This window comes from Cheilinus undulatus, linkage group 18 (genome assembly GCF_018320785.1).
Source record: "Cheilinus undulatus linkage group 18, ASM1832078v1, whole genome shotgun sequence".
Classification (NCBI taxonomy): Eukaryota; Metazoa; Chordata; class Actinopteri; order Labriformes; family Labridae; genus Cheilinus; species Cheilinus undulatus.
Window position 1 is genome coordinate 28,078,506 of NC_054882.1, and position 27,982 is coordinate 28,106,487.

General features: G+C 39.4%; 2 protein-coding genes across 6 annotated transcripts; one reads left to right on the plus strand and one right to left on the minus strand.

Annotated features, from left to right (window-relative positions):
* The first annotated feature begins 1,885 nt into the window (after positions 1-1,885).
* ppp1r14d (protein phosphatase 1 regulatory inhibitor subunit 14D) lies at positions 1,886-19,860 on the plus strand. Of its 3 annotated transcripts, none has more exons than XM_041812473.1 (6): positions 1,886-2,207; positions 2,702-2,828; positions 3,966-4,158; positions 17,254-17,334; positions 17,659-17,691; positions 17,801-19,860. In XM_041812473.1, exons 2-6 carry the CDS (start codon positions 2,803-2,805, stop codon positions 17,867-17,869), a joined length of 402 nt encoding a protein of 133 aa, XP_041668407.1. In that variant the 5' UTR covers positions 1,886-2,207; positions 2,702-2,802; the 3' UTR covers positions 17,870-19,860. The 3 variants fall into 3 exon arrangements, with proteins under 3 accessions (XP_041668407.1, XP_041668404.1, XP_041668405.1); XM_041812470.1 differs by lacking the exon at positions 1,886-2,207 and adding an exon at positions 2,383-2,581; XM_041812471.1 differs by lacking the exon at positions 1,886-2,207 and having other exon boundaries at positions 2,383-2,828.
* On the minus strand, positions 8,125-27,970 carry zfyve19 (zinc finger, FYVE domain containing 19). 3 transcript variants are annotated; one of them, XR_005993287.1, is made up of 12 exons: positions 27,780-27,970; positions 27,563-27,684; positions 27,426-27,479; positions 27,172-27,344; positions 25,960-26,102; positions 25,628-25,736; positions 23,357-23,575; positions 23,201-23,277; positions 22,904-23,005; positions 22,651-22,808; positions 22,271-22,423; positions 8,125-11,127 (listed from the first exon to the last, which is right to left on the minus strand). XR_005993287.1 is itself a non-coding variant. In XM_041812469.1 (11 exons), the coding sequence occupies exons 1-11, from the start codon at positions 27,831-27,833 to the stop codon at positions 22,345-22,347; spliced, it is 1,284 nt and encodes a 427-aa protein (XP_041668403.1). In that variant the 5' UTR covers positions 27,834-27,970; the 3' UTR covers positions 19,875-22,344. The 3 variants fall into 3 exon arrangements, 2 of the variants coding, with proteins under 2 accessions (XP_041668403.1, XP_041668402.1); XM_041812469.1 differs by lacking the exon at positions 8,125-11,127 and having other exon boundaries at positions 19,875-22,423; positions 27,178-27,344; XM_041812468.1 differs by lacking the exon at positions 8,125-11,127 and having other exon boundaries at positions 19,875-22,423.
* Between the last annotated feature and the right edge of the window lie 12 nt (positions 27,971-27,982).

The following is a 27,982-nucleotide window of genomic DNA, read 5'->3' on the forward strand; positions in this document are numbered from 1 at the left end:
GAGAAGTGCCAGAGGATCTGAGGGTCCGTCCAGGTTCAAACTAAAATCATCTCTGATAGGTAGTCTGGGGCGAGGCCATGTAGTGCTTTATAAACTAATAAAAGAATTTTAAAATCAATACGAAAACTAAAACTTTAACAACGAGTGTTAACTTTAAAATGTTAACACTCTGCCCCACCAGTGACACGAACAACTGTCCCACATCCAAGTTACAATAGAATTTCAGTGCTAACAGTCAGCCTTGTCAAAGAGTGTCAGATAACTGCCTTAATAATGTTGTATTTACAAATTACAGTGCAGAGAATGCATTTAGGCTTTCTGAAATTACACTCACATTTCTTCCTATTTTCTATACAGTTTTATTTTTTGTCTGTAGTGGCGGTGGTTTACCTTGTGTAACTTTGGGAAATCTCTAAATCTTTGGCCTTGAGGAGTATTTGTAAGACTGGACTGGGAGCGATTTAGTCAAGACAAAAAATGAGCAAAGACCTGATCTACTTTTGAATTAGTCATTGTGGAGTTTTCTCATAGCAAAGTAATCCTTCATTGTCCTAAATAAATACCAGAAAAAAACAGTGCCAGTCAGAGTCAGATGATTGGGGATTTGAAAACATATTACACAATATGCTGAAAAAATGTGGAAGTGAAAATCAAGTGTAATAAAAAAAGTTTCCATTGATATTGTTTCATGATGCAGATTAAAAAAATGTACTTAATAGAATTTTTGAAGTGCACAGTTTAGATGTCACCATCAATTCTCCCTTCCTACTGTGAGATGACAGTTAAAAAACATTCAAAAGAAACTATAAAAGACTGTGATTAGCTGGAAAACAATAAGGAATTCCTTAAATAATCAATAAGAAAAAACAAAAAGAGAGAAAGAAAACATAGTAGTCTGTACCAAAATGGCAAATGTCAAGGTAGAAACTCTGTTAAAGATTGTTTTAAGGCCTGACTCAGTGCCTGCAGGTCTATTTCTTCACAAAGAATATTTTTCTTTTTCACGTTTGCATTTTCAGCAAGCTGAGTGTGAAGCGGTTGGGATGAGAGTCAGCACCTCCAAGTCCAAGTCCATGGTTCTCTGCCGCAACATGGTGGATTGGTCCCTCCAAGTGAGGGGAGAATGGACCTTGAGATTGACAGGTGGGTTGCTGCAGCATCAGCAGAGTTGCAGACGTTGTACCTTACTGTTGTGGTGAAGAGGGGGCTGAGCCAGAAGGTAAGACTCTCAATTTACTGGTTGATCTTCATTCCAACCCTCACCTATGGTCATTAATTCTGAGATCACAGGTTCAAGCGGTCAAAATTAGATTCCTCAGGAGTTGTCTGAACTCAGCCTTAGTGATAGGGTGAGGAGCTCGGACATCAGGAGGGATCTCGAAGTAGAGCCGCAAAAGGAGCCTGTTGAGGTGGTTTGGGCATCTGATTGGGTTGCCTCCTTGTCACCTCATGCCTCCTACAGACTGGGTGTTTTTAGCAGTCTTATAAGTTTCTGGCATGCTATACTGCGACTTGAATCATACAACATTAAGTTTGATTTGTGCAGACTGTATGATGACAACTTCGACTAAATGCTGCTGAATCCCAGGCTACAGCGTACGCCAGTATGCAAGAAATAAAAGTCATCAGTCATCAATCATCTATCTACACCACCAGTGCTGTGGTAAATAATGAAGCAAAGCAACAATAAAACTGTTTGTGGTTAGTTGACGTAGGTTGTAGCAGCAGTCACACTGTGAGATGGTCATCCTAAATTTTAGACACTGTCAGAATTTTATCCCAGGCTGTCTTTAGTTGTAAGATCATGGCAATGGCCATCTGCCAACCTGTTTCACAGTGCAACGTAGGACTACTGTTTCAGAGCCACGACCAAAGATATCGCCACATTTGGTCATCTGTTGTTTTGACAGCCCTAAATTGCACAGTGTATACCAAACTTTACTGTAGAGATCTTCAGGGTGTGTCCAACTGGAAGGAGACCTAAGGGTAGATTCAGGACTCCTCTGAAGTATTACACATCTTGTGGAGGCAAGTAATGGATTAGGGATTTCTTCTTGAATGCTTATCTTCTTTGTAGGGCACAAGTATCTTGTGATTTTTCAGTACCTCATGTGGCCTGGGAACGCTTCTGAATCCCCCAGGAAGAGCTGGACTTGCCTTGCCTGCTGCCACCATGATCTGGCCCTGGATAAACAGAATAATTGGATGTATGTATACATTTTTACAGACTTCCTTACTCCTGACTTCATCTTTCAGTTTTATTCCACTAGATGGCAGTGTGACCACGTCTACACCAGAGAAAGCAGCTGCAGTTAAACTGCTGATTAATTTTTCTCCAAGTAACGGAAAAAAACTCTTTTTGGGTCATTTTCTCTATCTAAAAATCATTAACATGACCTAAATTCAAACTAACAGGGTTTTCAATGTTTCCTTTTTTTCGCAACTGTAGTGATACTATAGTGATTCAGGCCCTTAGTCATTTAATTCCAAGATGCGATGAGTCACTAAACCAGCAGTGAAGACGACAACAAAGAGGAGTAAAAGGAAGCGGTTACGCAAGTCATGCAAGGAAGATTGCTTGGTTAAGTGATGTAGAGTGAATCAGAATTTAAGGATTTAGTAAGATGAGTGATTTTTATTCACCTAAAACACTAAAAGTCAAGCTCATTCACATTGCCTGCTTTCCTGTCCTCCCACCTAGGACTCGTCACCCGTCCAACCCCGAGGTGAGAATGCCTTACTCTGGCCTCCGTCCCCTTTTTAACCAACCTGATGGTGCAGAACCGAGTCACATAGGACGGGATGAATGAATTTGTTTGCCTGGAAAGGTGAGCTGCTGGAGGCATTTAATAATTCAGTGTTTGTAACAGACGGCGCATCAGTGGGTGAACATGCGCTGCTGAGGCTGATTGATGGTCGCTGTCAAAACAAAAAAGTGAACCCTATTATTCATGTCGTAATAGGATCTGTGGAAAACTCTGCAGCCTGTCATGTCTGTTGTCTCTGCTGCAATAATTTGGCATGAGGATGTACAACTCTGCATTTTTGACCTTGTCATGCTGTTGATATCTGACTTCACAAACATGGATGCTTTCAAGACATTTATTTGACATTTGACTTCCAAACAGACATAAATAGAGCTCTCCTGCGCATATATTATTCATGGCTGCGTAACTGAGGCCAACTGGACTTCAAGGCTTATTGAACGTACACCTGATAATGCCTATTAGAAAGGACAGGGCTGCTACAACCCTAGAGGAACCCTGGCTCACCTGTCAGGGGGGACCCGGCTATTATTGGACATGTATGCGAACACAAGAGGCCTCTGTAAGTCAAACCCTTGTGGCTCTGTGAGCAGTTATATCCTTAGAGAGAAAAAAATAGGTAGAAAATTGTGCTTTGTGTACATATGTAGATGTTTTGGATGAAATCACATTCATAATAGAGCACTTTCTAATTTGTTGCTGCAGTTGCCTCTCACCCTTTCTCCATTTTTTATGGCTGTAATTGACCTATACTCCCCCTCACCTGCTATGACTTTAAGGAAGAGAGCAAAAAGCAATCACACACCCAAGAAGGTGCATGCACAAACACAAGAATGAATGCACAAACTCGCACGCGCATGCACAGAGGCATATCTCATTACTGTCCTCCTGATAGAGCAGCCAGTGGGTGTTGCAAGAGGAGGAGGGAAAGAGAGAGAGCAAGACAGAGAGAGAGAGAGAGAGAGGGAGAGAGAGGAAGAGAAAGGACAGGGAGAGAACCAGAGGCAGCGTTCAGGAGAGGGAGAGCACTAACACTAGACAAGATAACAGGAGATACGCGTGGTAACAGCAGAAGCAGAGATAGAGACAGAGAAGAGGAGCAAAAAGAGCCTGTTGGTCTATCTGTGTGAGTGTATATGTGTGTGTGAGCTCAGTAACTGTGTGTGAGCTTAGTGTGTTTCCACGGTTCTCTCCCCCGAGGGCCGTGGCAGCCATGGCGTCAGAGCCCAGTACCCAGTCCAGGGTGATGTTCCAGGCGGCGGACAAGACGCAGGAGCCGGCGCACCGCAAGCTGGGCAAGCTGACGGTCAAATACGACCGCAAGGACCTGCAGAGGAGGCTGGATATCGAGGAGTGGATCGACGGGCAGCTGCACCTGCTGTTTGACTGTGAGGTAGGGAAGGGCTAGAGCACAAATACACACAAATGAGGGAGCAGAAGAGGGCACTGAGTGACTACTGTGGTGGATTCTCTATCGTATATGAGAGATGCAAGTAAATAGGAGTGGGTGGGAGGTGAGTAGCTTCCCCTCACAGCTGCAATTTTTGGCACACAAGCCCTCGTGTGTCATCAAGCTCACTGCAGTATCAGCTGTGCAGCGTGCACGCTGGTGTTCCACCACAGGGATAAGATTATTTCCAAGATATGCTGCCCACTTATGTAATTAGGAGGCATTTGTAAGCATGTGGCAACCCTGGCAAGGCAAACCACTTTAAACATATGGATTTCTAGATTTAGAAATTTGTTGTCATAGTTTGAAGCTGAGTTAATGAGCTCAGCTCAGTTATATTAGAAGGAAGTGGAGGAGAAAGCATCCAAACAGTATTACTGTAAGGTTACAAAAAAGCAATAAAACGTGCAGGAAAAAGTCGTATAAATATAAAAGCTAAGGGGTGGGATAGAGACAATCCTGCTGTTATGGTGGCATCATCTCATTTTATTGTCTTTATATGTGGGTGTCCTGCCTTTCCCTTTGCACTCACATTCCTCTGGTCACTTAATAACTATACATGCATATCTAAACAGCTCTCATATATTGCCCTCCACCAGGGATAAGGCTGTACATTAGCCCTGTGCATGTAAAAACAAGGGTTGCAAAGTGGAAGTGTGTGCTCATTATATCAACCGTGTGCCTAATTAATGGGCCTCATTACCTAGATAGTAATGTTAATAATGTACAGGGGGATTATGACAGGATATCAGCCAGCTCACACTCACACATACACACATGCACAGCGACCTCCAGAACTCCGCTCCTGTACTGCTGGGATGCAATCCAATTATGTCAGAGGTTCCATATTGATTCACTTGGCGTTCTCTGAGGGGAAACCATGGCAACAGATGTCTCCTCGCCCACATGAGGCAGCATGGCATGGCGGAATTAGGTGGGTGTCTGTTGAGGAGCATGATATTGCTAATGATGATGCAGATCAGATGACAACACCGCCTCCGTTTTTGTGGCCGGAGAGGGCAGAGACAAACGCTTATTTCTTGAATCGCACAGGGACCCTTGGCTCTAGATAGCACTGTGTTTGATGTCCTTTGCAAATGACATGTACAAATGCTGCAGAACATTTGCATGCATCTCTGCCCTTATTGGTTAGCTGACACACTAATCTTAATAGCAAATCTAGAGATCTGTAGCAAGAGATAAACAGGGGTCTTTCACTACTAAATCAATTGTGTTTACAGCATTTTTTTTTTTTACATCTTTTGCTTCCATTTTCCTTGTCACAATGTTTTTATTCTCTATTTACATGCGAGGCCTCTTTCTCTGTGGTAATGTATGCTAATATGCTTGTAGAGCTGAGGGTGGAATAAATCACATTAGTGAAAACCAGGACATGCACAAGGCTAACAAAAACTGATCTGAAGTCTTCCTGTATAAACTTTTTGATCTCATGCCAGAAACATGATTATTTCACATACACTGCTCTTGGATTACATGATCTGACTCTACGATCTCCCACTTAAAGATAAATGCACCAGCAGAGTTTATTTGCATTAGCTTTTGTGTAGAATTAGTTGTGGCTGGTCCATGTGCACAGGCCAGTGTGATGAATTTTGCATGGGCTCAGGGGAAGGTTACTCTGTGGGTTCTCTGAGTCTTCCGCGTGGAAGCATTTACCATCAGTCCCCTGTGTCACCACCTGAATTATTTAGCTGCATCTCTAATTCATACAAGTGCAGCCTCAGTCTGGAGCCGCTGCCATCTTTGCAAACTTCACACCTTTTTGAGAAAGTGTACACTACAAATAAAGTGGGGAACCACTACCCTCAGACACTCTGACTGCTCAGCCCTTACCCTCAGACTGCTGCTGAGTCACTGAAGACATGTTGTATTATAACCTCGAGGTCAGTGGTTCTCAACCTGGGGTCTGGGCACCCTTGGGGGGGGGGGGGCATGTCTGCTCTGAGGTTGTCAAAATAAGATGTACATATACAGTGCTTAACAAATTTATTAGACCACCACCCAAATTAAGGTTTATGCCACAGCTGCCCTAAATTACCAGCATTGGTAATTACCAAAATCATTTTTTATGTTTCTGCAATGGTTAATACACCAATATGTAGAAGCTCTTTAACCCAAATGATATTTTTAATGCTAAAATATAATTATTATTGTTATCCATGAATTTTCAAATGTATTGATTTACAAAAAAACTGAAAAATAGTAGAGCACATGATTAGTTCTTGATTAATATGTCAAATTATAGTTATTTACTTGCATTCCTGACAAATATGACAGGTGGTCTAATAAATTTGTTAAGCACTGAATATTCTTAAAATCAAGATTAGAACACAGTGTACCACAGCATATAAGAGCTGATCTTATTGAGGAAAAATTGAATTTTTGCACTTATCAAGTTATGTATTTACAAGAAACCAAACTCAGAATGTCTGAGTTTAATGGTCGTAAGTTTAAGAGAAAAAAGCAGAAATTGCCAAGTTTAAAAGTTTTATATTTTGACATTATAAACTCAAAGATCTGAGGTTTCTAAAGGGGAGATATTTTACACTTTTAAGACAAGTTTATATGGGTCTCAGGTCCCCAAAACATGCCTGTGAAGTTTGTTGCTTAAAAAACACTCCAGTGTAGGAGTTTTTCATGTCTGAAACCCCTCAGTTGGATTTTTCTGGTACTTGAGGGGATTGTGGACAGGCCAGGGGCACATATTTTGAAAAGTGATTTTTTGCATAATATGTCCCCTTTAAAATCATAAATTTATGACATTGTAAAGTCAAAATTTCCGAGAAACCAAACTGAAAACAGTGGTTGGAAAACCCCAATTTACAGAAATGTATTTTCTTAATCCAGATGATATAACCTGATTATTCTGGGCTAAAACTACAAGTTGCTCAGTCCCAGTATGAAGTATTGTTTGATAAGGCTCTCAACTGCTGGATTTGTGCAAGGAAAAAGCTTCATCTAGTATGATTCTCTTCCACTATTTTCAACTTGATAACCTCAAATACTTTATGTTTTAGTTCACTTTTTAATCTTGACAATTCTGACTTTTTTCTACAAAAAGAACAGATACTCAGTGACCCTTATGCACTAATAATGGATAGCTTATACTCTGATCTTTTGGTAAGAACATCTTTATGGAGGCTTGTTGTGTTGAAATTTTGTCCGTGAAAACAATGAAAACTGATGTTTAAATTTCCAAGTGGGTTCCAGGAGGCTTAGCTTTACTCAGATAGGAGTACAGGGGTGCCAAAGGAAAAAGGTTGGGAACCACTGCTCTTGGTAATCATGTTATCACAAGTCTTAATTTTTATTCAGTGATTTACCAGCTCTTACATAACAAAACAAGATCTTGATATTTTTCGGTCTTTGTGGTGAATTTAATGAATCGCTGGGCAGCTCATGCCTAAAACAGGAAAAGGGTAGGGGCTGATAACTTAAAAACACATACTTGCATCTTTTCGAATCAGCTAAGTTTCCTGGGCATGGTTTCCTTTGTGTAACAAAAGCAAAACATGGTTTGAGATAGATAAACATCAGTTTTGATGCTGATGTTTTGTTGAAATGTTGAAAGTCTAGTCTAAAACCTTTAAAAGTCCATTGTGGAATTATCAGCAGGGTATAAAATAACTACACTTGAAATTGATGCCTTCTTGCTTTTGCCTTCCGCCATGAGAAGGAAGGTCAACTCCTTCTGGAAAGTTATGAAACTGCTTGTGCAGAGTAGGTGTCAAGACTGATTAGCTGCAAGTTGAAGACAACCTTTTTAAAAAATATTTTCCAAGGCTGAGATTCACAAGTGATTTATTTGACTGTAAAGACAGCAGCACAGGGACAAAAATAGTCAAAAAGACAAGAGATGCTTTGACCACGCTGGCTGCTAATATTATGCACAAACCAACAGTTCTTAACAGTGCCTTTAAAGCTTCTAATGAAGGGATTCTGCTTATTAGCTCTTTGAGAGACTATATCCATTCAGTATGAAGCTAAATAAAAGCAGCTGGTTATCTAAGCAGCCCACTGCAAACAGAAGAAAATACAGCAACATTAAAAAGCATTTAAAAATATTCATCTTCTGTGGATCACATTTGTTTAAAGTCAGTTTTATTTAAGGACCTTTATACCCCTAATTTTGGGAGATAGAAAGTGATGGACTACAAAAGAGTTTTTGATCTCTTCTTTGGGAGAATGAGTGTTTCAAGAAGGCTGTAAGATTTTGTCTGCATAATGTTAGATTTCACTAAAGATGAGGTCAGACTACACAATTTCACAGTTTGTTATGATGGTTACAAAGTCAGTTTAGGACAGTGGTTCCCGGCCGTTTTTCTATAAGGACCCCCCTACTCATGTCTAAGAAAAGCTAAGCCCCCCCAGAACCCACTTGGAAAAATTAAACATCGCAAAATCCCAACATAATAGGCCTAATAATGTAATAAATCCTTGCCAAAAGATCTTTGTGTAAACTATCCATTATTACAACAGCATATAAGGGCTACTCTAAGAAGAATAAGGAGTATCTTTTGATTTCAAGAGAATGCTAAAAGTTTTCAAGTTTAATAAGTTGTAAATTTATGAGGGAAAAAAAGGCTTTCTACTTTAAAAGCTGTAGATTTGTATGAAACAAAGTGGAGAATTTTTGAGACCATAAAGTTGAAAAATGGCCAATTGAGTGTGAGAAAATCCTACCAGATTACACACCAGATGTAGTCCTGCATTTGAGAGCCTAATCAGATGACACCCCTCACTGGGACTGAGCAATAAGGAAGTATTTGTGATTTTAGCCCAGAATAATCTGATTATCATCACAATCTGGATTTAGAAGAGACATTTCTGTAAACTGGGGTTATTCTGCAATTGTTTTCAATATGGTTTCACGTAAAATTTTTGACTGTAAAAATGTTGTAAATTTAAGACTTTAAAACTTACAATTTTTGAGTTTATGATGTCAAAATATACAGCTTTTAAACGTCGCAATTTCCTGCTTTTTCCCAGAAAATGTACAACTTTTTTAACTCAGACATTCTGAGTTTGGTCTCTTGGTAAATACGTGACTTCTCAATCTCAAAAATGTACTTTTTTCCCTCAAAAATCAAAGGATCCTCTTCATTTTTAATCATTTAGGGAGGCTTTAGCACACCATGGTACATTATGTTACTAACATTACTCTAAAATAAATATCTGTATATCTCATTTTGACATCCTCAGAGTAGACAGGGCCCCACACTCCCTTCTAAAATCTTTGGCAACAATATACTGTATTTACTGTGCTATACTGTATATGCCTGTCTAACCAAACATGACAATGAATGATAGGCTAGCCTGATGCTAATGCTAACAGCACTGACTCACTGGTTGTTGTTGCTTGCCAGTATTTATCTTTTATCAGTCTGTTATGGTAGTCCCTCTACAGCACATCATAAAACCATAAAGGATGGACCAGATTCCATGTCTTGTCATCAGGCAGATTCAGTTCCAGTCTGAAACGATTGTGCCAGGTCTGAGAATGAACCAGACCAATCAGCGTCATTTGAGGAGAACCAGCTACTAGTTGTGTTGTTTTCAGAGCTCAACAAACTTTTCCTTCAACTCATTGTCCCATCTAACAGCACAGACTTCGTCTTTATTCTTTGGCCATTGCCCTTTGTTTTGTTTACATTTGTGACTGATGCTTGTGCAGAGCGCTATGTGGTCTTACAAACATCACTGGGTTCATGGAACAATTGTAGAAGGCAGGACAAAATCAGACATGCTAGACTTTACTGTCAGGAGGTCGTGAGGTGTCTCAGGTGTGTGCCTGGTTGTCGTTCATTATTAAATCACACAGTAGATGGAACAGACTTCTGGAGCCGACAGGACCCAAATCTCTACAACTGTCGAATCATGCTGAAAAACTCAGCTTAAGTAAAAATTTAAGCCTTTTCATAGAATAAATAGATGTTTATTGCCATTTGCACAGGTACAGGACAGTACAGGTACATTGGAATTTTTGTGTGTTGCTTCTTGAGTCAGCTCTACAAAAGACTAAAAATTCATCACCCAGTAATTTTAGTTGATCTTTTATGGAGCTTAAATGTACTGAATAAATATTATGGTAACCTCCAAGTGCTGGACTTGGAACTAGAAATTTAGTCCTGTGCAAAAACTTGCTTTTCACAGTTAATGAATATCCAGAATAGTATGACAAAAATTCATGAATAGTGGCTGCACAACAAACAGCAACCTTTGGTGTTGAAAAAATGAAGCCACTTGCAGTTCTTCCTCTGTCCAGTTGAGACTGGCTAATAAAGTAGCTTTAGATTGTATGTAAAAATTTTATGACTGAAATGAACATGTTTATGGGCTGATTTAGTGCCCCACAATTAATCTGACTGCAATCAAAATGTCAGGCTGTGAAATTACATAATCAAATTAAAGGCTGCTTGTAGGGTTTACAAAAATGCCTGCAGAAAGAACTTAAAGTTTACGATAGTGCCACTATTGCACCTTTAGAAGTTCCTGCAGTACTGTAAAAATTCAAAGTTTTGTATTTCTTTTTATTCTACTCAATATCTATGTTTTGAGTTGAGAAATACACACTTCAAAGTAGGGCAGAGCAACATGGGAAAAAACTGATACTGCAGTAGTTTTTGTCTCTGTGATATATTGAAATTTTTTAAATAAAAAAATGAAAAAAGCAGGTAAATGAAGTACCATTTATGTGCATTTATATTACTTTATTTAAATAATTAAAAAAATCTTACTTGGTCCTTATGTCTTACTCTGATTTCAGCTATCACACTGCAGTCACAGCAGCTCTGACCCACAGACACAGAGGAGGGAGACAGAGCAGGCTGACTGAGACTCGTTTCTTCTCCAGCTTTACTAACAAACTTGCCAGTGTGTTCCTTAAAGACCCTGTAAAGTGAAAATAAATCTTTATTTAGGTTTGTTGTATGGCAGATTACTGTGTTATGAACCCCTAGTTCAAACTTCAGTCAAAGAAAACATCTCTAGGTTTATAAAATTAAGCTTCAAAATCATGAAAAATGAGGCAGTCAAATCTGCTCCAGGATGGTGTGGGCGTGTCTGTTGAATGAGCGGAAGCCATGCCCACTCAGAAGAAACAGGATCCTCTCAAATTTTAAAAATGTTACAATCTGAATGGAGGAAAGCACTCACACCATTATCCTGCCCCTTGAGCTTATGAACAGGGCGCACCTCTCTGTGTCAGAGAAGAGACAAAGTCAGTTTTCTGTCTCAAAACTCAGTTAAGACACTTTAAAAGATCCATAGACCACTGTGGCTGATAGATTTGGCAAATTTACCTCACAATGAACAGAAAAACAGCATTGAACTTACTGTTAACTTTCAATAAAGGCAGTGACATCAGCTAACAACTGACTGTACTGAGATGAACTGCTCTGTGAATTTGTTTTGTCGTGTTAGAGGGGTGGGGTCATTACCTACTGTGGGCTTATGACATCACCAGCTCACATATTTGCCCCGCCCACATTAAGCCAAGTCAGGAAAGAGGTGAAAAACTTTCTAATAGTCTATATCCAAAACTCAGTCACATGTAGATCTCAGTGTTTTCACATGTTTACAGCAACCATATTCCAACACATCTAGTGTGTTAAGACATACATTTTGGATTTCACTTTACAGGGTCTTTAAATGTCATCAACCATTCATAACGACATTCAAAGTTAAGTTTGACCAACATGATCAGGCCTAGGAGGGCAACTGATGGTTAAATGAATGCTTACAGAGCAATCTGTTGTGACTTTCAAGCCGCAGTGCACACACTGAAGCTCTAAAATAATCTGCACAGCCATGTTATATGTTAATTTAGCGCACCATGGCAAGGTACCATATCTAGTGGGATTCAGCTCCCCAACGATCAGCTAGGAGACTCGCAGACTCCCCTGCACAGCTCTCACTTCTTCTAACTCCTGATGAGAATTTCAGGCAGATTTTAACAAACGTTCATCGCTGAAACAAGCAATTTTGGTTGAAATCCAAAAATGCAGAAAGGGCAGTGTGATGTACACCAGGTCACTTGAATATCATGTGATGTGACTATTGCGCATGTGCAGATCGCCATAGAAATACTATACATTGTTCAGCCCTACTTCAAAACTATTATGATTCTCTGAATTTTCCTTGATAACCCAGCAGGTAGACTTATGAAACTACTGAAATATTACATAATTACAAATTGCAATATTGTCCAGTATAATGGCTATTGCACATTACCCAATCATGCAGCATTAGGCTGACCTGACAGACCGGTGGAAACGTTGTTGCCAAGAGGCTTAAGGCCTGCGTCAGCTCCTCTTTTCTGTGTTTTGACTGATACAAAGTCATGCATATACCCTAAATAAGAGTTCCACTGGAAAAAACAAGCCTAACCTTGTGATCAAGCTGCCCAACCACACAAAGAATCTTCTGCTCTCAAGCGTTTACTAAATAAAACCTGTTAAAAATTGGAAATATGACTATCAAAATGATCATGCTAATTCTTTGAATGTTTATTTTTTCTTGACAGGAAGAAACAGGTCATCATGTAGATGATTCTGAATTTTAAATTCCAGTGGGGTCATCTCATCTTGATGAATTCCAACTGCTTATTTAGGCTGCTTCTGTATTCCCAGTCTAAAACTGCAATCCTCCGAGAACCACTTTGATATTCATGAATTCCAGTGATTAGTGCCAGCATTCATTTTAGCTTCAGTCTGTTGCTTTTAACTTCAAAAAGTGCTGCTGAGACATTTCAGCCCAGAGGCCTCATTAAAATGCTCTTCTGCTCTGACAATGAAGGTAACTTTCAACTAGCTGGAAGTTGTGACTGCGTACAAAATGAAAAACTAAAAAGTTGCTGGAAAGGGTCATCATGTTTTCCAAGTGTACTCCTCTCATTGACATTCTGTGATGCGCTGCATGGCTCTGCAGTCACACGCAGACAGAATTTTTAGAGTACACCCCTGTTCATAGTCATCATTTATGTTGTTACCATCGTGTTTTTTTTGTTTTTTTTTTACTGATTGCAGTTGAAAGTTGCATGCATACCTAAGAATTTCTTAGTGATCTTTGCTTAACAAAAAAGATTTCTAATATAACTACTCCCATTATTTCAGTGGGAGGATTTAGCATCATTAGAAAGCTGAACTTGCACCTCATGGAAGAATGAAAATAGATCAATGCAGAATCTTTGATCTATTGGCCCACAGTATATTTACTGAAGTGACTTAAAATACAGAAAATTTTAAAGCAATCTGCACTGTTGTATTGAACCACCAACATCTAACCTATTTGAGAAAAATAAAAATAGAAAACAAGCGCCTGCAGCTTCTCGCAGTACAGCTAGTAAGTCAAAGCTCACATGGCACAGAGGCGTACATCATGGACTCAACCCAGCGTGTGTCCTGCAGACATCAGCAGAATCACACGGGGCCTAAACTGGCAGAGAGTATCAATTAGAGGGGGCACAGGGGACTCTGAAGGGGGGCCCATCTATTCCGCCACTCAGCACTTCCACATTGATTAGCTCTCTCCTCATCCAGAAAGCTGTGCGAGCCCCCCGTCCTCAGCAACCATGAAAACTCCCCAACCGGAAAATATCCTCCTTAAAAAGAGGCGCCACTTGTCAAATATAAGTGTACACCTGCTGACGCTCGGATATCTGAGTGTTCAGGATCCCTCCAGTGTGAACAGTTCATTTTCTCTTGGAATGTAAGGCTGATAAAAGCCAGTGATGTGGACTGATTACTTTGCTAAATTTGCTTTTTATAACTGAGGACCACTTTTTTACAATCACTGGCATTAACCTTTCAATAAGCTGCAAGACAGCAAGACATTGTCTAGTTAATGCTAACATTTACAGTCCATATAAAGCATAAAAAGTTAGTTTCTGTTATAAAACCAGATTATTATTAGTAAAGGTTATGACATTATGGAAAGAATCAAATCCACTAAAGCAGTATAGACTTTATGACCTTAAGTGGATGGCATGTCTTATCCCTCTCCTGCCTGGCCTTGTCTATGATGTTTTAACCCTCTGAGACCAACATTGTTGTTTACAACAAGAAGATTACAAAAGATAAATTACTCGTAGCCACATTTTATTTCCTCTTGCAGCCTACCGTAGTGATGTTCTAATGACACCATCCATGCCTTCATAGCCCTTACAGAGGCTTTCCTAGGGAGCTGAAACGTGGGTGGCTTTCTGGGTCTTTGAAATTTAAAACCACACCAGCAACACCAACGTTGGACATCTTTTTTAAAAAACATTTTTAAAACAATTTTTCAATTGTCTCTGTCGCTAGCTTAGCATGCTATCCACTATATTGGTTTGTCACATGGACTGTGACAACTGTCGTCCCGCCATGCTTTGCCAAACTGGGCATGTCTGTACATCTTGCAGGAGATATCCTGAATAGCTCTTGATGAAGAGAAAGAGACACACAGAGGCTGTGATGTGGCCCTCTGTATCACTGCAGACAGGAACTGCTTTGAATAATGGCACAACTGGAGCAAATACACAGAAGTGCGAGGATATTTTTTAAAAATATGTTCATATTTTGAGGACTTTTTTGGTCACAGAATCATTATTTTTCCCCTTTTTTTGGGTCCCCAAGAGATGAGAGAACACATTTGTGCAATAAAGGCTCAATCATTAGTGCTAACTGTTTGTCACACATAAAAACTTCGAGTTTTCATTTCTGTTTAGGTTTTTCTTTTGTCTAAAGAATCCCATAACTTTTTTAATTTAAGTGACATTACTGCAGCACACATGTTCATAAAGCCCAACTTGCCCTGAAAAATATCATGTTTAGAGTTTCACTGTGCGCCACATGTTTGATATTTTATGAGGTTTTTAAGTTCAGGCGAGACAAAATAGTTACAAATAGTTTAGGCTCAGACAGTTAGACATTTTTCTAAAATGTCAGGGTAGAACTCTGTTTTTGGATACTTTGGTTGGTCTGTTGAATGAACTGAACCCAGGCCCAATTGTGGGAAACTCCTTTCTTTGAACTGTCAAAAACTGCAACACAAATTCCTCAAATTATGACATCCAGGGAAGCTGCGCTGCAGACAGTAAATGTTGAAACTTGTGGTAACTTGCATTGCAGTAGGAGAACTGGGGATGCTAATGTTCTTGGCACTTTGGGGGAAGGGGGAGGGGGAGGAATCGTGCCACGGCGCGGTTCGAATCAGCTGGGCCTAATGTGAAAGCACCCTTAGTCCAGAGGTAACCCTTATGGGGTAGTATACCCATGTCACCTAGAGTGCCTATAAGAAGTATTCATCCCCTTTGTTTATTTTACCCATGGCTTTTTTGACCAAAAAAAAAAAAAATTACAGAAAAAGACTCTTTAATGTCAAAAAACAAAGCTGCTCAAGCTCTGTCAGGTTACACACTTATTACACATGAACAGCCCTTTTCAAGTCTGGCCACAAATTCTCTACTGGACTGAGGTCTGGGCTTTGACTTGGCCACTCCAGAGCATTAACCTTGTTGTCTTTAAACCATTTCTGTGTAGCTCTCAATGTATGCTTCGGGTCATTGCCTTGTTTGAAAATTAATTTCTGACTAAATAGGATTGTGATCCATTTTACCCTCTACATTTACAAGCCTTCCAGGGCCAAGGAGCATCTCCACAGCATGATGCTGCCACCACGGTGCTTCACAGATGTGATGTTGCATTTGTGGTGATGTGGAGTTTTTGGTGTTCGCCAAACATAATGTCTTGTCTGATAGCAATAAAGCACCATTTTAGTCTCATCAGAACAAAACCAAACTTTTTGACACTTGACCATGGAGTCTCCCACATGCCTTTTGGTGAACTCCAGTTAGGATTTAATGAGTGCTTTTCTTTTGCCACTTTCCCATCAAGCGTTGACTGAAGAACCCTCTGCATACAACAGTTGTATGCAGAGTCTCTCCCATCTCAGCTGCTGAAGCTTGTAACTCTTTCAGAGTAGTCATAGGTGTCTTGATAGCCTCTGTCACTAGTCTCTTTCTTGCACAGCCACTCAATTTATGAGGACGGCCTGATCTAGGCAGATTTACACATGCACCATATTCCTTTCATTTATTGCTGATGGATTTACCTGAACTCTGGGGATGTTTACTGCCCTGGAATTTTTTTTTTTGTACCCATCCCCTGACTTAAACTTTTCAATAACCTTTTCTCTTGGAGTGTTCTTTTGTCTTCAAGGTATAATGGTAGCCTGGAATACCGATAAACCAGTGACTGGACCTTAGAGACACAGGTGTCTTGTACTTCAATCACTTGAGACACATTTACTGCACCCAGGTGATCCCCATTTCACTAATTGTGAGACTACTAGCACTAGTTGGCTAGACTTCTGTTGAATTAGGGCAGTCACTTTAAAGGGGGTGAATATTTATGTAATCAATTATTTTACCCTACATATTTTACTTAATTGACATTACTTTGTAGTAACCTGGTTTCATTTTGACATTTTTGATTTTTGCTTGTTTGCTGACTGCATAATCTGTAGAACTTTATAAGCAAGGAATGAACCACTTTTCACTAGCAACATGGTAAATCATCCATGAAATCTGATGGTGGTATGCAGTAAGTATGGCCTCATTGTGCCTCTTTGCCTCCTGTCTCAGTGCTTCTCAAATATGGTGATGTGTACAGCATATCATAAAATATATAACTATTGTGAAGAAAAAAAACAAGAGTTGTATATTCTTATTCATATTTCTTACAATAAACTCATGATTTCCAAGCAGGGTAGACCATTTTAAAGTACTCGATCCAGTAACCTAAATAGCACACTGCTTTGCTGCAGTGCTTGCCATGTTGCATCACATCTTCACTCTCTCTCTTCCTGAATGGCTCTGCTCTGTAGTGAGGGCAGTCACACCACAGGAAGTGAAAGGATGGCACAGAGCCGACAGTATACAATGTTTGTACAAGCTTTTGGAGCGTGCAAAATTACAAGAGCGGACAGCATAGTAATGGAAGAAAACTGTCTCTAACTTTTGTGTCTCTGCTTCTACAGGAGGAGGAGATTCCTGAGTTAGAGATCGACATAGACGAGCTCCTGGAGCTGACGGATGAGGGCCAGAGAACTCGGCTGCATGTAAGATTGTGTAAATAAATTTTAGAGAGCATTTTAAAGCCTTAATTAACATTACTTATGCTGTTATTTACATACTTGGCTGGTTATTGTGTCTCAGAACTGATATGAAGACTCTTGAACCAAAGGTCATCCTGGATTTAAAAGAGTTTGACCCTTAACACATTTTTCCTTCTTGACGCCTGGTTACATACCTAACTATTTGCAGTGTGGGTTAATAGCTTAACAATCATTTGACCCTTTCTGGAATCTAGTGTTGCAATGTTTGTGGTGAAAAAGCTGTTTGGTGTTGTTGTAGAGCTTATTTGTGTTTATTTTCCTTGATAGGAGTTGTTGCATGAATGTGGGAAGCCAAAAGAGGTAAGGAAAGAATATTTTACTGATATAAAAATACACAAAAGAATGTAGAGATTTCAAATTATTTTTTTAAAGAGTAAAAAAGGACCTATATTCTTGATCTTCCTCTTAGGATTTTATCAACGGGCTGCTCTACAGGATAAAGGGTCTACGCAAAATGTCAGGCCCCTTGAAGAAATAATTATAGGTCAAATAAAGAATTGAGACAACGTGGAGCCTCTGATCTTCCCACCACCCCTGCGTTAATGTTTGGATGCCTGAATGTGCGCTTCACGTCTGTGGGACTCTTTCCGCCCTCTCTCCCCTCCTGGATCAGCATCTGCCTAACACCAGAGCAGCCGGGTTATGAATGGATTTTTTAATTATTATTATTTCACTTTAATTTATGGACTGCTATTACATTTTGTCTCCCATAAACAAACCAATAATGCACATGTGATAAAAGCTGTAATGAATCTTACTCAGATGGACTGTTTATTTTGTGTTTTTTTGGTGTAAGACTGTACATTTTTGGTTGCCTATTTATGTACATAAATTTTGTTCTGATAACAGTGTTGTATGTTGAAATAAAATGGGATGTTTTCAAGACAAGGCTATTGATGCTTTATGGAAACAGATGCATCTGATTTCCAGCAGTGCTGTGTCATCAGATATTACTCATTAAACAGACACAAATAAATATCGACATGTCCATTTAGCTCATCAATTTACAGTTAAGCTACCCTGTTACTACACTTACTCTTTAAAACTGTTTTAAAACACCCTTTAAAGAACCATAATGTCCTACTGTCCAGAGACAGCTTAAAAGTTTACAGTAGCATGGCTCTCTACAGATCAGCAAGCTTTTGTTTTCTGGCGTAAATTTTTCAGCAGACCGATTGAAACAAAGGAGATGTTGACATATCAGCTCTAGGAGTAAACACAGTGAAATCAGCAGCAGGAAGAGTCCATTAAGTATGCATCCATTACCCTCCTCATCCATTTCCTGTCTGACATGGCCAGAAAAAGGCAAACGTGGTAACAGCCTCCATGCAAACCTTAATGGAGCAGAGCCCCCAGAGGAGAGTGTAATTATGGTTTCTCCTCTAGCTTGACAGTAATGCAGGCTGATGAAACAGCACTCCGGCTTTCTATGCATCATACACAGAGGGTCTTTTTGCTAAAGGATCCATTATGGTCATTTATTTGTTTTGACCCCCCTTAAAATCTAGCTTCTCTGACACAGAGACCATTCATACAGTCAAGACTACATTTCTGACAAGGCCTGCCAGCTTATGGTGGTTTTTAAAATGGCGATATTAGTGATCAAAAGTTAGAATTACTGCCGCATCGTATGCCTCAGTCACCCAGCTAAGTTTACATCCCTCAGTTTTTCAGAGTGGGACTGTAAATGGATGGGACAGAAGATAAATGTAGGTTTATTTAAAGCTCCTGTGGAGAACTTTAGGTCTGAGCCAATTTTAGCAATTCATGTAGACAAAGAGTCACCTCTGATTGCCTATTAACACTTGCACAAAACTTCTGAAAACTTTCTGAATTCTCCTCAGTGATCTGCATGTCTGAAAACAAACAGACATTTTTTAAATTTTACCCTACATTTCCCTTCAATTCTCCTCGCATCTCCTTCTTTGCCTGGCAGGTAAACTGCAGGAAACTGTCCTGCTGTGAGGGATAAGGATGAACAAAATAGTCAGGAAATTTCTTTGGAAGAATATCCTGAAATTGGTGCATGTGTTAAAAGGCCTTCTGTGTGACACCTACCCTTCAGCAGCAGCTTTAAAAATAAGCACTAAAAAACTATATAGAAATCATCATATTTCATATACAGTGCTTTCAGAAAGTAATCAGACCCCCTTCAGTTTTTTTCAATTTTGTTATGTTGCAGCCTGATACTTCAGTCGAAAAAAATCCTTTTCATTTTCATAAATCTACACTCAGTACCCCAACATGACAAAGTGAAAACAGATTTTAGAAATTTTTGCAAACTTATGAAAAATAAAAAGCTGAAATATTATATTGACATAACTATTCAGACCCTTTAGTTTAGCTCAGATGCCTCACCAGTTCTCTTGATCGTTGCTGAGAGGTTTCTACCCCTTGACTGTAGTCCACCTGTGGTAAGATAAGTTGATTGGTCAGGATTTGGAAAGGGTCGCACATCTCTGTAGAAGGCCTCACAGCTGACAATGCAGATCAGAGCAAAAACCAAGCCATGAGGTCAAAGGAACTGCTCTCAGAGCTCAGACACAGGATTGTCGACAGGCACACAGCTAGAGAAAGCTACAAAAAAAGATTCTGCTGGCATTCTCACAAGCACACCTTATTCTAAGATGGAAGAAGTTTAGCACAATCAGGACTTCCATGGTGACTTTTAACTGTAGCATCACACTGCTACATAACAAAATTGATAAAAGTGAAAGGGTCTGAATGCTTTCTGAATGCACTGTAGAGGCAAAAACAATAAATTCAGCTAAAAACTCCTCACATTAGCTTTAAAATGACCCATAAACAAAACATAACATAAATATGGTCTACATTTAACAGGAAGCAGCATACCACAGTCTTTCACAGATGTGAGAGAAGGCCTGCATTTCTCTGTCGAGCATGTGATCCTTCTCATGAAGAACTAATTGAAAACTGTGAAGTTTAGCTTTGAATTACTGGATGAAAATGTCATCAAATCATTAAAATTCTTGTGTCCAGTGTTTATGTAAAGCAAAGTCAAACTAGTTCTTAGAATTCTTGATTTATGATGGAAACTGAGAATTTTTAGGGGTCTCAGTGAACTTTGACCACTAAAGTCAGTTAATTTTTAAGTCAAAGTGAGAGTTTTCTCCAGGCATTCCTGAGGTACTGTGTTCACAAGAAGGTGACAGAGGTATATAAGGAAGTACTGAAGACTCTAAAACCTAACATCTCCAGCCACCGCTGTCGCCAACGCAGAGCCATAAAAAGGTTTGAGTGTTAAAAATAATACAGAAAAGAAATGCAGCGTTCCCTCAGAGACGTGACACAGCACCTAACACTTCTGCATCCTTTCTAATGAAATTACACACAAGGACAAGAAAGGCAATACTCATGTCAGACTCGCAGCCAAACATAGATTACAAGAGTGACTGCAGAGGCTGCCAAAAGAAAACAAAGCCCTCAGTAATCCTTTTATACAGACTCCTCTGTACTCCTTCAGAGCGGAGCTGACAGCAGTCTGGGATCGAACATCATCCCAGATGAGCACATGATGTGTCTGCTTTCAGTACGCGTTGTCAGGATTTTTTTTTTTTTAATTCAAATGGTGATAAGTGCAGTGTGCGTCTGAGATGATCCTTTGTTGCCTCTGGTAAGTAGGACAGCTGACATAAAAAGCATACTTTAAGAGCGCAGTGAGTTGAATACCAACACAGTTTAGGAACCTCTCCAAGACTTAAGCTGGCTACAGACTAGACGATTTAAAGCTTGATTTCAGGCACGCTTCACTGCCTGACACACAATCAAGGGGTGTGACCTGATTTGAGGATTCTTGCAACCAATTTATATTCTAAAATTCCTCATGTTTTTAGTTTCAAAACAATTACTGCACATGATCAAGTCAGAGCCACTCCAAACTGGAATCCTAAAAACATGTTTGAGATTTAACTCATTAAGACCTGATGTAATGTTTGTGTCCTTTTACCTTCAAGACCTGATGCATTGTCTGTGAATTTTGGACTAATTTTGGACCCATGACCAACGGACTGCAATGCCGTTTTTTGGGGGGTTGGTTTTAAATGCAGGTTTAGGTCTGAATGGGTTAAAATGGACTGAGAGAAAATGAAAAACTGTTCTGTGGTCAGACAAAGATAATCCAAAACGCACCGACACTGCATCAGGTCTTGAAGGGAAAAGGACACAAATGTTACACCAGGTCTAAATGGGTTAACAGCAGACCGGATAGCATTAACATCTACATGTTGCTTACTTTCACAGCTCACAAATATAAACACAACTTAACTGTCTTTTGAGACAAGATTTCACCAATATTTTACTTTTTGCTGCAAAACAGAACACACCGGATGGCCATCATTCTCCGTATTTGTGGGTCCTCTGAAGTTACATTTGATCATGTGAGTTTCTGTGAGATCTTATCTCTATATAATCCCCATTGTGAAGTTGTTACATCATTTGTGATCTGTTGGACATGTCTAGTGTGTGCATTTAGACAATTATAACTTTAATAACCAGTTTGTGACTGTCCTTACGTCTGCGATCTCCCATGTTTTTGTACCAAATTGTCTAGTGTGCAGCCAGCCTTTCTTGACATTTCAAACATTACAGTAAATATGTAGCTATGTTTTCCTTTTGTACATATTTATTACCTTAACAATAAAGTTAAAGAGTTGATCTAATCTTTTCATACCTAAGTCATTGTTTTCTTAACATTACACAATATTTTAGGCCTGAGTTCTACAAATTTGCACATTTCAGCCATTTTTAAGCAACTGTATGAGATCATTAGGGGTCACAATGACCGGTACTGGCTTGCTTCTGATGATAGATAGTATTTAAATCTGAGAATTTGTGTTATTAACAATAATAGGTCACTTACGTCTAAAGCACTAGTCTAACAGTACTAACAGGCCAGAGCTTGATGAGGCAAACACCTTCAGCACAGTCTCACTATCATGTCTTCTTTTTCTTCTTTGGTGCAGTGTAGTTTGTGGTGTGATGCTCCATCCTGTCATATTTATCATGGCCTTCCCTGGGGGGGATAATGGAGAATGGATTGATAATTCATCACACTAAATACTTTATATTCATGCTGCTTAACAGTATGGCAGCTGCCTTCATGCAATCTATCTGGGTCATGATATGCATTCCAAATCATGGCCATCTTTCTTTCTCAGCAGTGCAAAGATTTCCATGAAGAGCTTTACAATGAAACCAAAGTTATGATATCACTTCTGTAATTAATGCACATTTCTCTACCTGAAGCAGCGGTTGCAGTAAAGGTCTCCATCACAGGTGTGACAGCGGAGCACAGCGTCTTGGTTACAAATGCAGCACCAGGGAAGCTCTTCGTCGTCACTGTCTGTTGACTGATGTGCAATAGCAGCTGATGAAATCCGACTGTTGGGCGCGGGAATCTTCCAACACATCACATAAACAGAGAATCAAAATCACTCACTCATATTGCGCGAAAGAAAAATCATGTTTTTTTCTTCAAAGTGTTATAGTGTACCGGCTTCCTTGAGGTCTTCTTCTTTTCTGTGTTCTTAGGTCCACTGGGTTCTAAAGGTATGTTGTAGCCGCTAGCCTCATCCAACGCAGCCTCCTCAGAGAGCTGCAACAAAGAATAAAGCAGAGGTTATTAAGGTTCAATTAATATGACAAATTATTTATGGCATAACAGCAGCCCCTTGTGGCCTCCTGAACTGGTCTTGCTGCATGCACTGGTAATATGCACTTGCTTGACATAGTTTTATTATGCAAGATGTATCATGTCAAAATAAAAGCTTCATTTTAATATGTAACAAACCTGCTTCAAGACTCTCCTAACAGCTTCTTCCTCAGTCTCCTCCTCACTGTCAGGATGCTGAAAGTCCTCCATAGTAACTACAAATGACACAGGACTTAAAGCTCTTCCTACACTTTCTGATATTCTGAAGTGCACCATGTTTATTGAGTGCTGTACCTTTGTCTGGATCCTGTCCCTTCAGTTTTGCCAGCCTCTTTGCCATGTCAAGGATCTGATCCTGAGAATGGTGTTCATTCCTCAGCTCCTGTATAGCCTCCTCCAGCAGACGGGACTTCTCTGCCTCAAGCTGCTTGACTGTATTCTCATTGTCTTCCAAATTCTCAGTCACTGTTGCATCTTCTCCTTTGTTAAGATCATTCATACAGCCATCTACACCTGAAAATCAGTTCACGCTTTGTTAAACCTCAGCCTTCTTCCTTTACTGCTACTACACCGCGTTCCACATTATTATGCAAATGATATTTTTCTCTGATTTTCCTAAATATTAATGCAAATGACAGTCAGAATATTTTTCAAGTCATCGGCCATTAGAACATAATTCAAATGTTTTTGAATAAACTTCATAATGACAAAAATTATTTTTTTAAAAATAAAAACCTCAAAATGCACTGTTCCACATTATTAAGCACAACACCTTTTTAAAACATTTTATAGGTTGTAAAGAACTGAAAATGGTCATTTGTAGAAATTGCAGCATCAGGGGGTCATATTTACTGAAATCAAAGCTATTTCAATCAAAACATCTTAACAGGACAAGTTCCATGTTAACATAGGAGCCCTTCTTTAATATCACCTTCACTATTCTTGCATCCATTGAACCTGTGAGTTTTTGGAGAGTTTCTGCTTGAATTTTTTTTTGCAGGATGTCAGAATATCCTCCCAGAGCTGCTGTTTTGATGTGAACTGCCTCCCACCCTCATAGATCTTTAGCTTGAGGATGCTCCAAAGGTTCTCAGTAGGGTTGAGGTCAGGGGAGGATGGGGGCCACACCATGACTTTCTCTCCTTTTATGCCCATAGCAGCCAATGACACAGAGGTATTCTTTGCAGTATGAGATGAAGCATTGTCATGCTTGAAGAAAATTTTGCTACAGAAGGCGCTGCTCTTCTTTTTGTACCATGGAAGAAAGTGCTCAGTCAAAAACTCTGTATACTTCGCTGAGGTCATTTTCACACCTTCAGGGACTCTAAAGGGGTCTATCAGCTCTCTCCTCATGATTGCGGACCAAACATGTCTCCGCCCCCTCCTTGTTGATGTCCCGGCCTCATTGGGACATGGTGGCCATCCACCAACCATCCACTACTCCTCCATCTGGACCATCCAGGGTTGCACGGCACTCATCAGTCAACAAGACTGTTTGAAAATGAGTCTTCATGTATTTCTGGGCCCACTGCAACCGTTTTTGCTTGTGAGCATTGGTTAGGGGTGGCTGAATAGTAGGTTTATACACGACTGCAAGCCTCTGGAGGAACCTACACCTTGAGATTGGTGGGACTCCAGAGGCACCAGCAGCTGCAAATACTTGTTTGCTGCTTTGTAATGGTATTTTAGCATCTGCTCTCTTAATCTGATGTATCTTTCCATCAGAAACCTTCCTCATTATGTCTTTATCTGCACAAACCCATCTGTGATCTGAATCAGCCACAAATTTCTTCACAGTACGATGATCATGCTTAATTTTTCCTGAAATATCTAATGTTTTCATTCCTTGTCCAAGGCATTACACTATTTGACACTTTTCAGCAGCAGAGAGATCCTTTTTCTTTCCCATATTGCTGAAACCTGTGGCCTGCTTAATAATGTGGAACATGTGGAAAACTGCATTTGAGGTTTTTATTTAAAAAAAATAATAGTTATCATTATGAAGTTTGTTCAAAAACATTTGAATTATGCTCTAACTGTTGATGACTTGAAAAATATTATGACTGTCATTTGCATTGATATTTAGAAAATCAGAGAAAAACGTTATTTGCATAATAATGTGGAACACGGTGTAGGTTGGACAAATACATAAATATTCACCCCCTTTAAACTGACGTGATTCAACAGACTTCCAGCCAATTAGTGTCAGTAGTCTCACACTTAGTGAAATGGGGATCACCTGAGTGCAGTGAATTTGTCTTAAATTTTCATAGTATAAACTGAGGACATGTTAATAAAGGAATTGCATGCATTACATGTCAGTGAAACAAAGTCAAATCATAGGATATTTCTAGTTGTTTAAAATGGTTAAGAGAAGGTTCTCTGACAGGTGGGTCAGCAGACAAATCAGAGGGCCAACAAAGGGGTCAGTTATACTGTATAATGTCTGATGACTATTCAGACAGGGTGGAGTTAAAATTTGGGTGCCATCTGTGACAATCTAAGACTATGTTACGACTTGCTAATTAAATGTAGGATAAATCTTTGGATTGAGTAACATCTTACTGCTGTCAGGATTTGATTGCTGGTTGTCAATGGCAACTTCTTCTGTCAACTGAGTAATCAGATCGTTGGCCTGCTCAGTCTGAGTCCTGTTATCTGGAGGCTTATGCACCTGTATGGATGAGCAGAATCATTTTAGCTGATACCATTAATTTTTGTCACCCAAGTAAAATAAAGTTTCCAATACTTGGATTCCTAGGACTTTATCTTTGTATCTAAACATGTCTCAATATAATTTCATTTAACTAGTATTAAATCTAAAATTCAAGTATTGTGAGAGATAGCTATAATAAACACACTGCACTACAAAAAAATTAGGTAGATGACTCGCTTACAGGTAGAGGACCTTGAGATGGTGGAGGTTGACCCCGAAGAGCAGCCAGACGATCCTCCATCTCTCCAAGAGAAGGCACTGACTGGCTGGGAGCTTTCAGTGCAGCAAGGCGAGACTCAAGCTCTTTCTGAGAGGGTATAGACTCTGCAAGATGAGGTACAAAGCTTACAATGTTTTTTTGCCAACAGAAGAATTACTGACCAACAGGGGTAGACTGTTATTATTTATTACTGAAGCCAATATTTAGCCCTTGGATGATTACTGGTTTTGTCACTCTGTTGTACTGATAATCAACAAAACCAGTTAATCAATAAGAGAATTGCTTTCATTCCAACGCAAAGTGTGTCTTACCCTATGACTTTATTTTCAACCTCCACATTCTCACCAAATATCCAGTATACCATCCAGTATATATAGATGCCATGAGTATTAGCCAATCCACACTTAGTCCTGGGCCCTAGGGCAGCACAATTTTGGTAATAATATGCGATTAAAATTATACTATACAAAATTGCAGTTTAGACTGCAATTACAATATCATACATAAATGCTATCATGAGTCTACCTTCTCGGTTAACAAGGAAAATGCAAAGAATGATAGTTTAAAAATGCAAATTTCTCCACTCAAAACACTAATACAACAACATAAAAACATTAGTTTTACAATATTGCTTTCAAAATAACTTTATATTTTCCAAATATATCACCTTTTCCGTTTTTTTTTTTTTTTTTTCAAAATAAAGGTACCTATAAAATAAACCAGTGGCACAATTGTAAACTTAAAAGCCTTTCTGCTGGCATTTTTTTTTAACCTTTCAAGACTACTTAATGCAAAAATAACTGCAGCCTTTTATGTTGTTTAATTGCACAACCTGACAATGTGATTGTGATTAGGCTAGATTGATTGTACAGCAATACTCGGCGCCAATGATACAGTTAGCATATGGTATCACTTCCTGTTTTCCTGCTGCTGCTATGTTGTTCTGTGCTGTTTCTCATATTGGCAGATCTCTGGCTTAATACATTTTTTAATCATGCAATCTTACTTTTGTCAAATTAAGTACATTTTTCATGTCATAATAAATGCACAAGGGTTCCAAATATCAGTCTCATTAACTAATAATAATTGGCATTGGCCTCAAAAATAAGACTATATTTGTTGACCCCTATTGACCAAATTAAATCAAAGAGGTTAGTGACAAATGTTCAGTACTTTTACTTGGTTTAGTGTCTTCTTTCAGCTTCTGAAGTCTTTCTGCAATAGCTTGGTCTTCATTACTCAGGCCTTTGGTTGGTACAAGGCCTTCTCTGACGTTTCTATAGCCTCCATGAGTAGGAGGCTTTGTTGGCTGTCCCTGTTGTTTGGCCTCAAGGGCAGCCACCCGTCTGTAAAACAATATGTTCTTATGAAATCCTAAAACTGCTGTGTTGAAAAGTATCACGTTTTAAATTTCAGCATATACTCACTTTTTGTAATTTTCAGGAGGAGACCACTTCCCAGCATTGTTTGAAGATGCTCCGCTAAAAGTGAAGTAATACAGATTACCAAATGCACAAAATCATGCTGAATATGAATTACTCTCATATTTCCTCGCAGGTTTTACCTTGTAAGGTGACCATGGCACTGTTTACAGACCTTCTGCTGGGTGTTGCCACAGCGAGGCACCACAGCACTGAAAGTCAAACAGCTGGAGCAGAAAGCACGACCACAGTTCTTACAGCCCAGCTGTGAGGAATTACCAACATACATATCGCTGTTACTGTCTTTAAAACGTTGACCATGTACAGCTATGATATGTAAGAAAACCAGAAAAGCCTTACCTCTTTCTTAAAGAGACTAAACTTTGTAGTACAAGAGAAACAACGGTTGTCCATACTGAGGCGTAAAGAGTCATGAGAGTGGCAAACGCGATATGACGGATAACGTTCAAATATAAAATAGAAATATGGCTTTGTGGACACCAGTCTCTCTCTATAAGCTAAACGCAACCTTTCAGCGTTGTTTTAATCAACATAGGAAGTAT

Coding starts and splice junctions, on each gene's coding strand:
- ppp1r14d (XM_041812473.1), top strand. CDS start 2,803: ATGAATGAATTTGTTTGCCTGGAAAG. Junction 2,829..3,965: donor GAATTTGTTTGCCTGGAAAG/GTGAGCTGCTGG, acceptor CTCTCCCCCGAG/GGCCGTGGCAGCCATGGCGT. Junction 4,159..17,253: donor ACCTGCTGTTTGACTGTGAG/GTAGGGAAGGGC, acceptor CTGCTTCTACAG/GAGGAGGAGATTCCTGAGTT.
- zfyve19 (XM_041812468.1), bottom strand. CDS start 27,833: ATGGACAACCGTTGTTTCTCTTGTACTACAAAGTTTAGTCTCTTTAAG. Junction 23,006..23,200: donor TTAGGAGAGTCTTGAAGCAG/GTTTGTTACATA, acceptor TCTTTGTTGCAG/CTCTCTGAGGAGGCTGCGTT. Junction 22,424..22,650: donor TACTGCAACCGCTGCTTCAG/GTAGAGAAATGT, acceptor TATCCCCCCCAG/GGAAGGCCATGATAAATATG.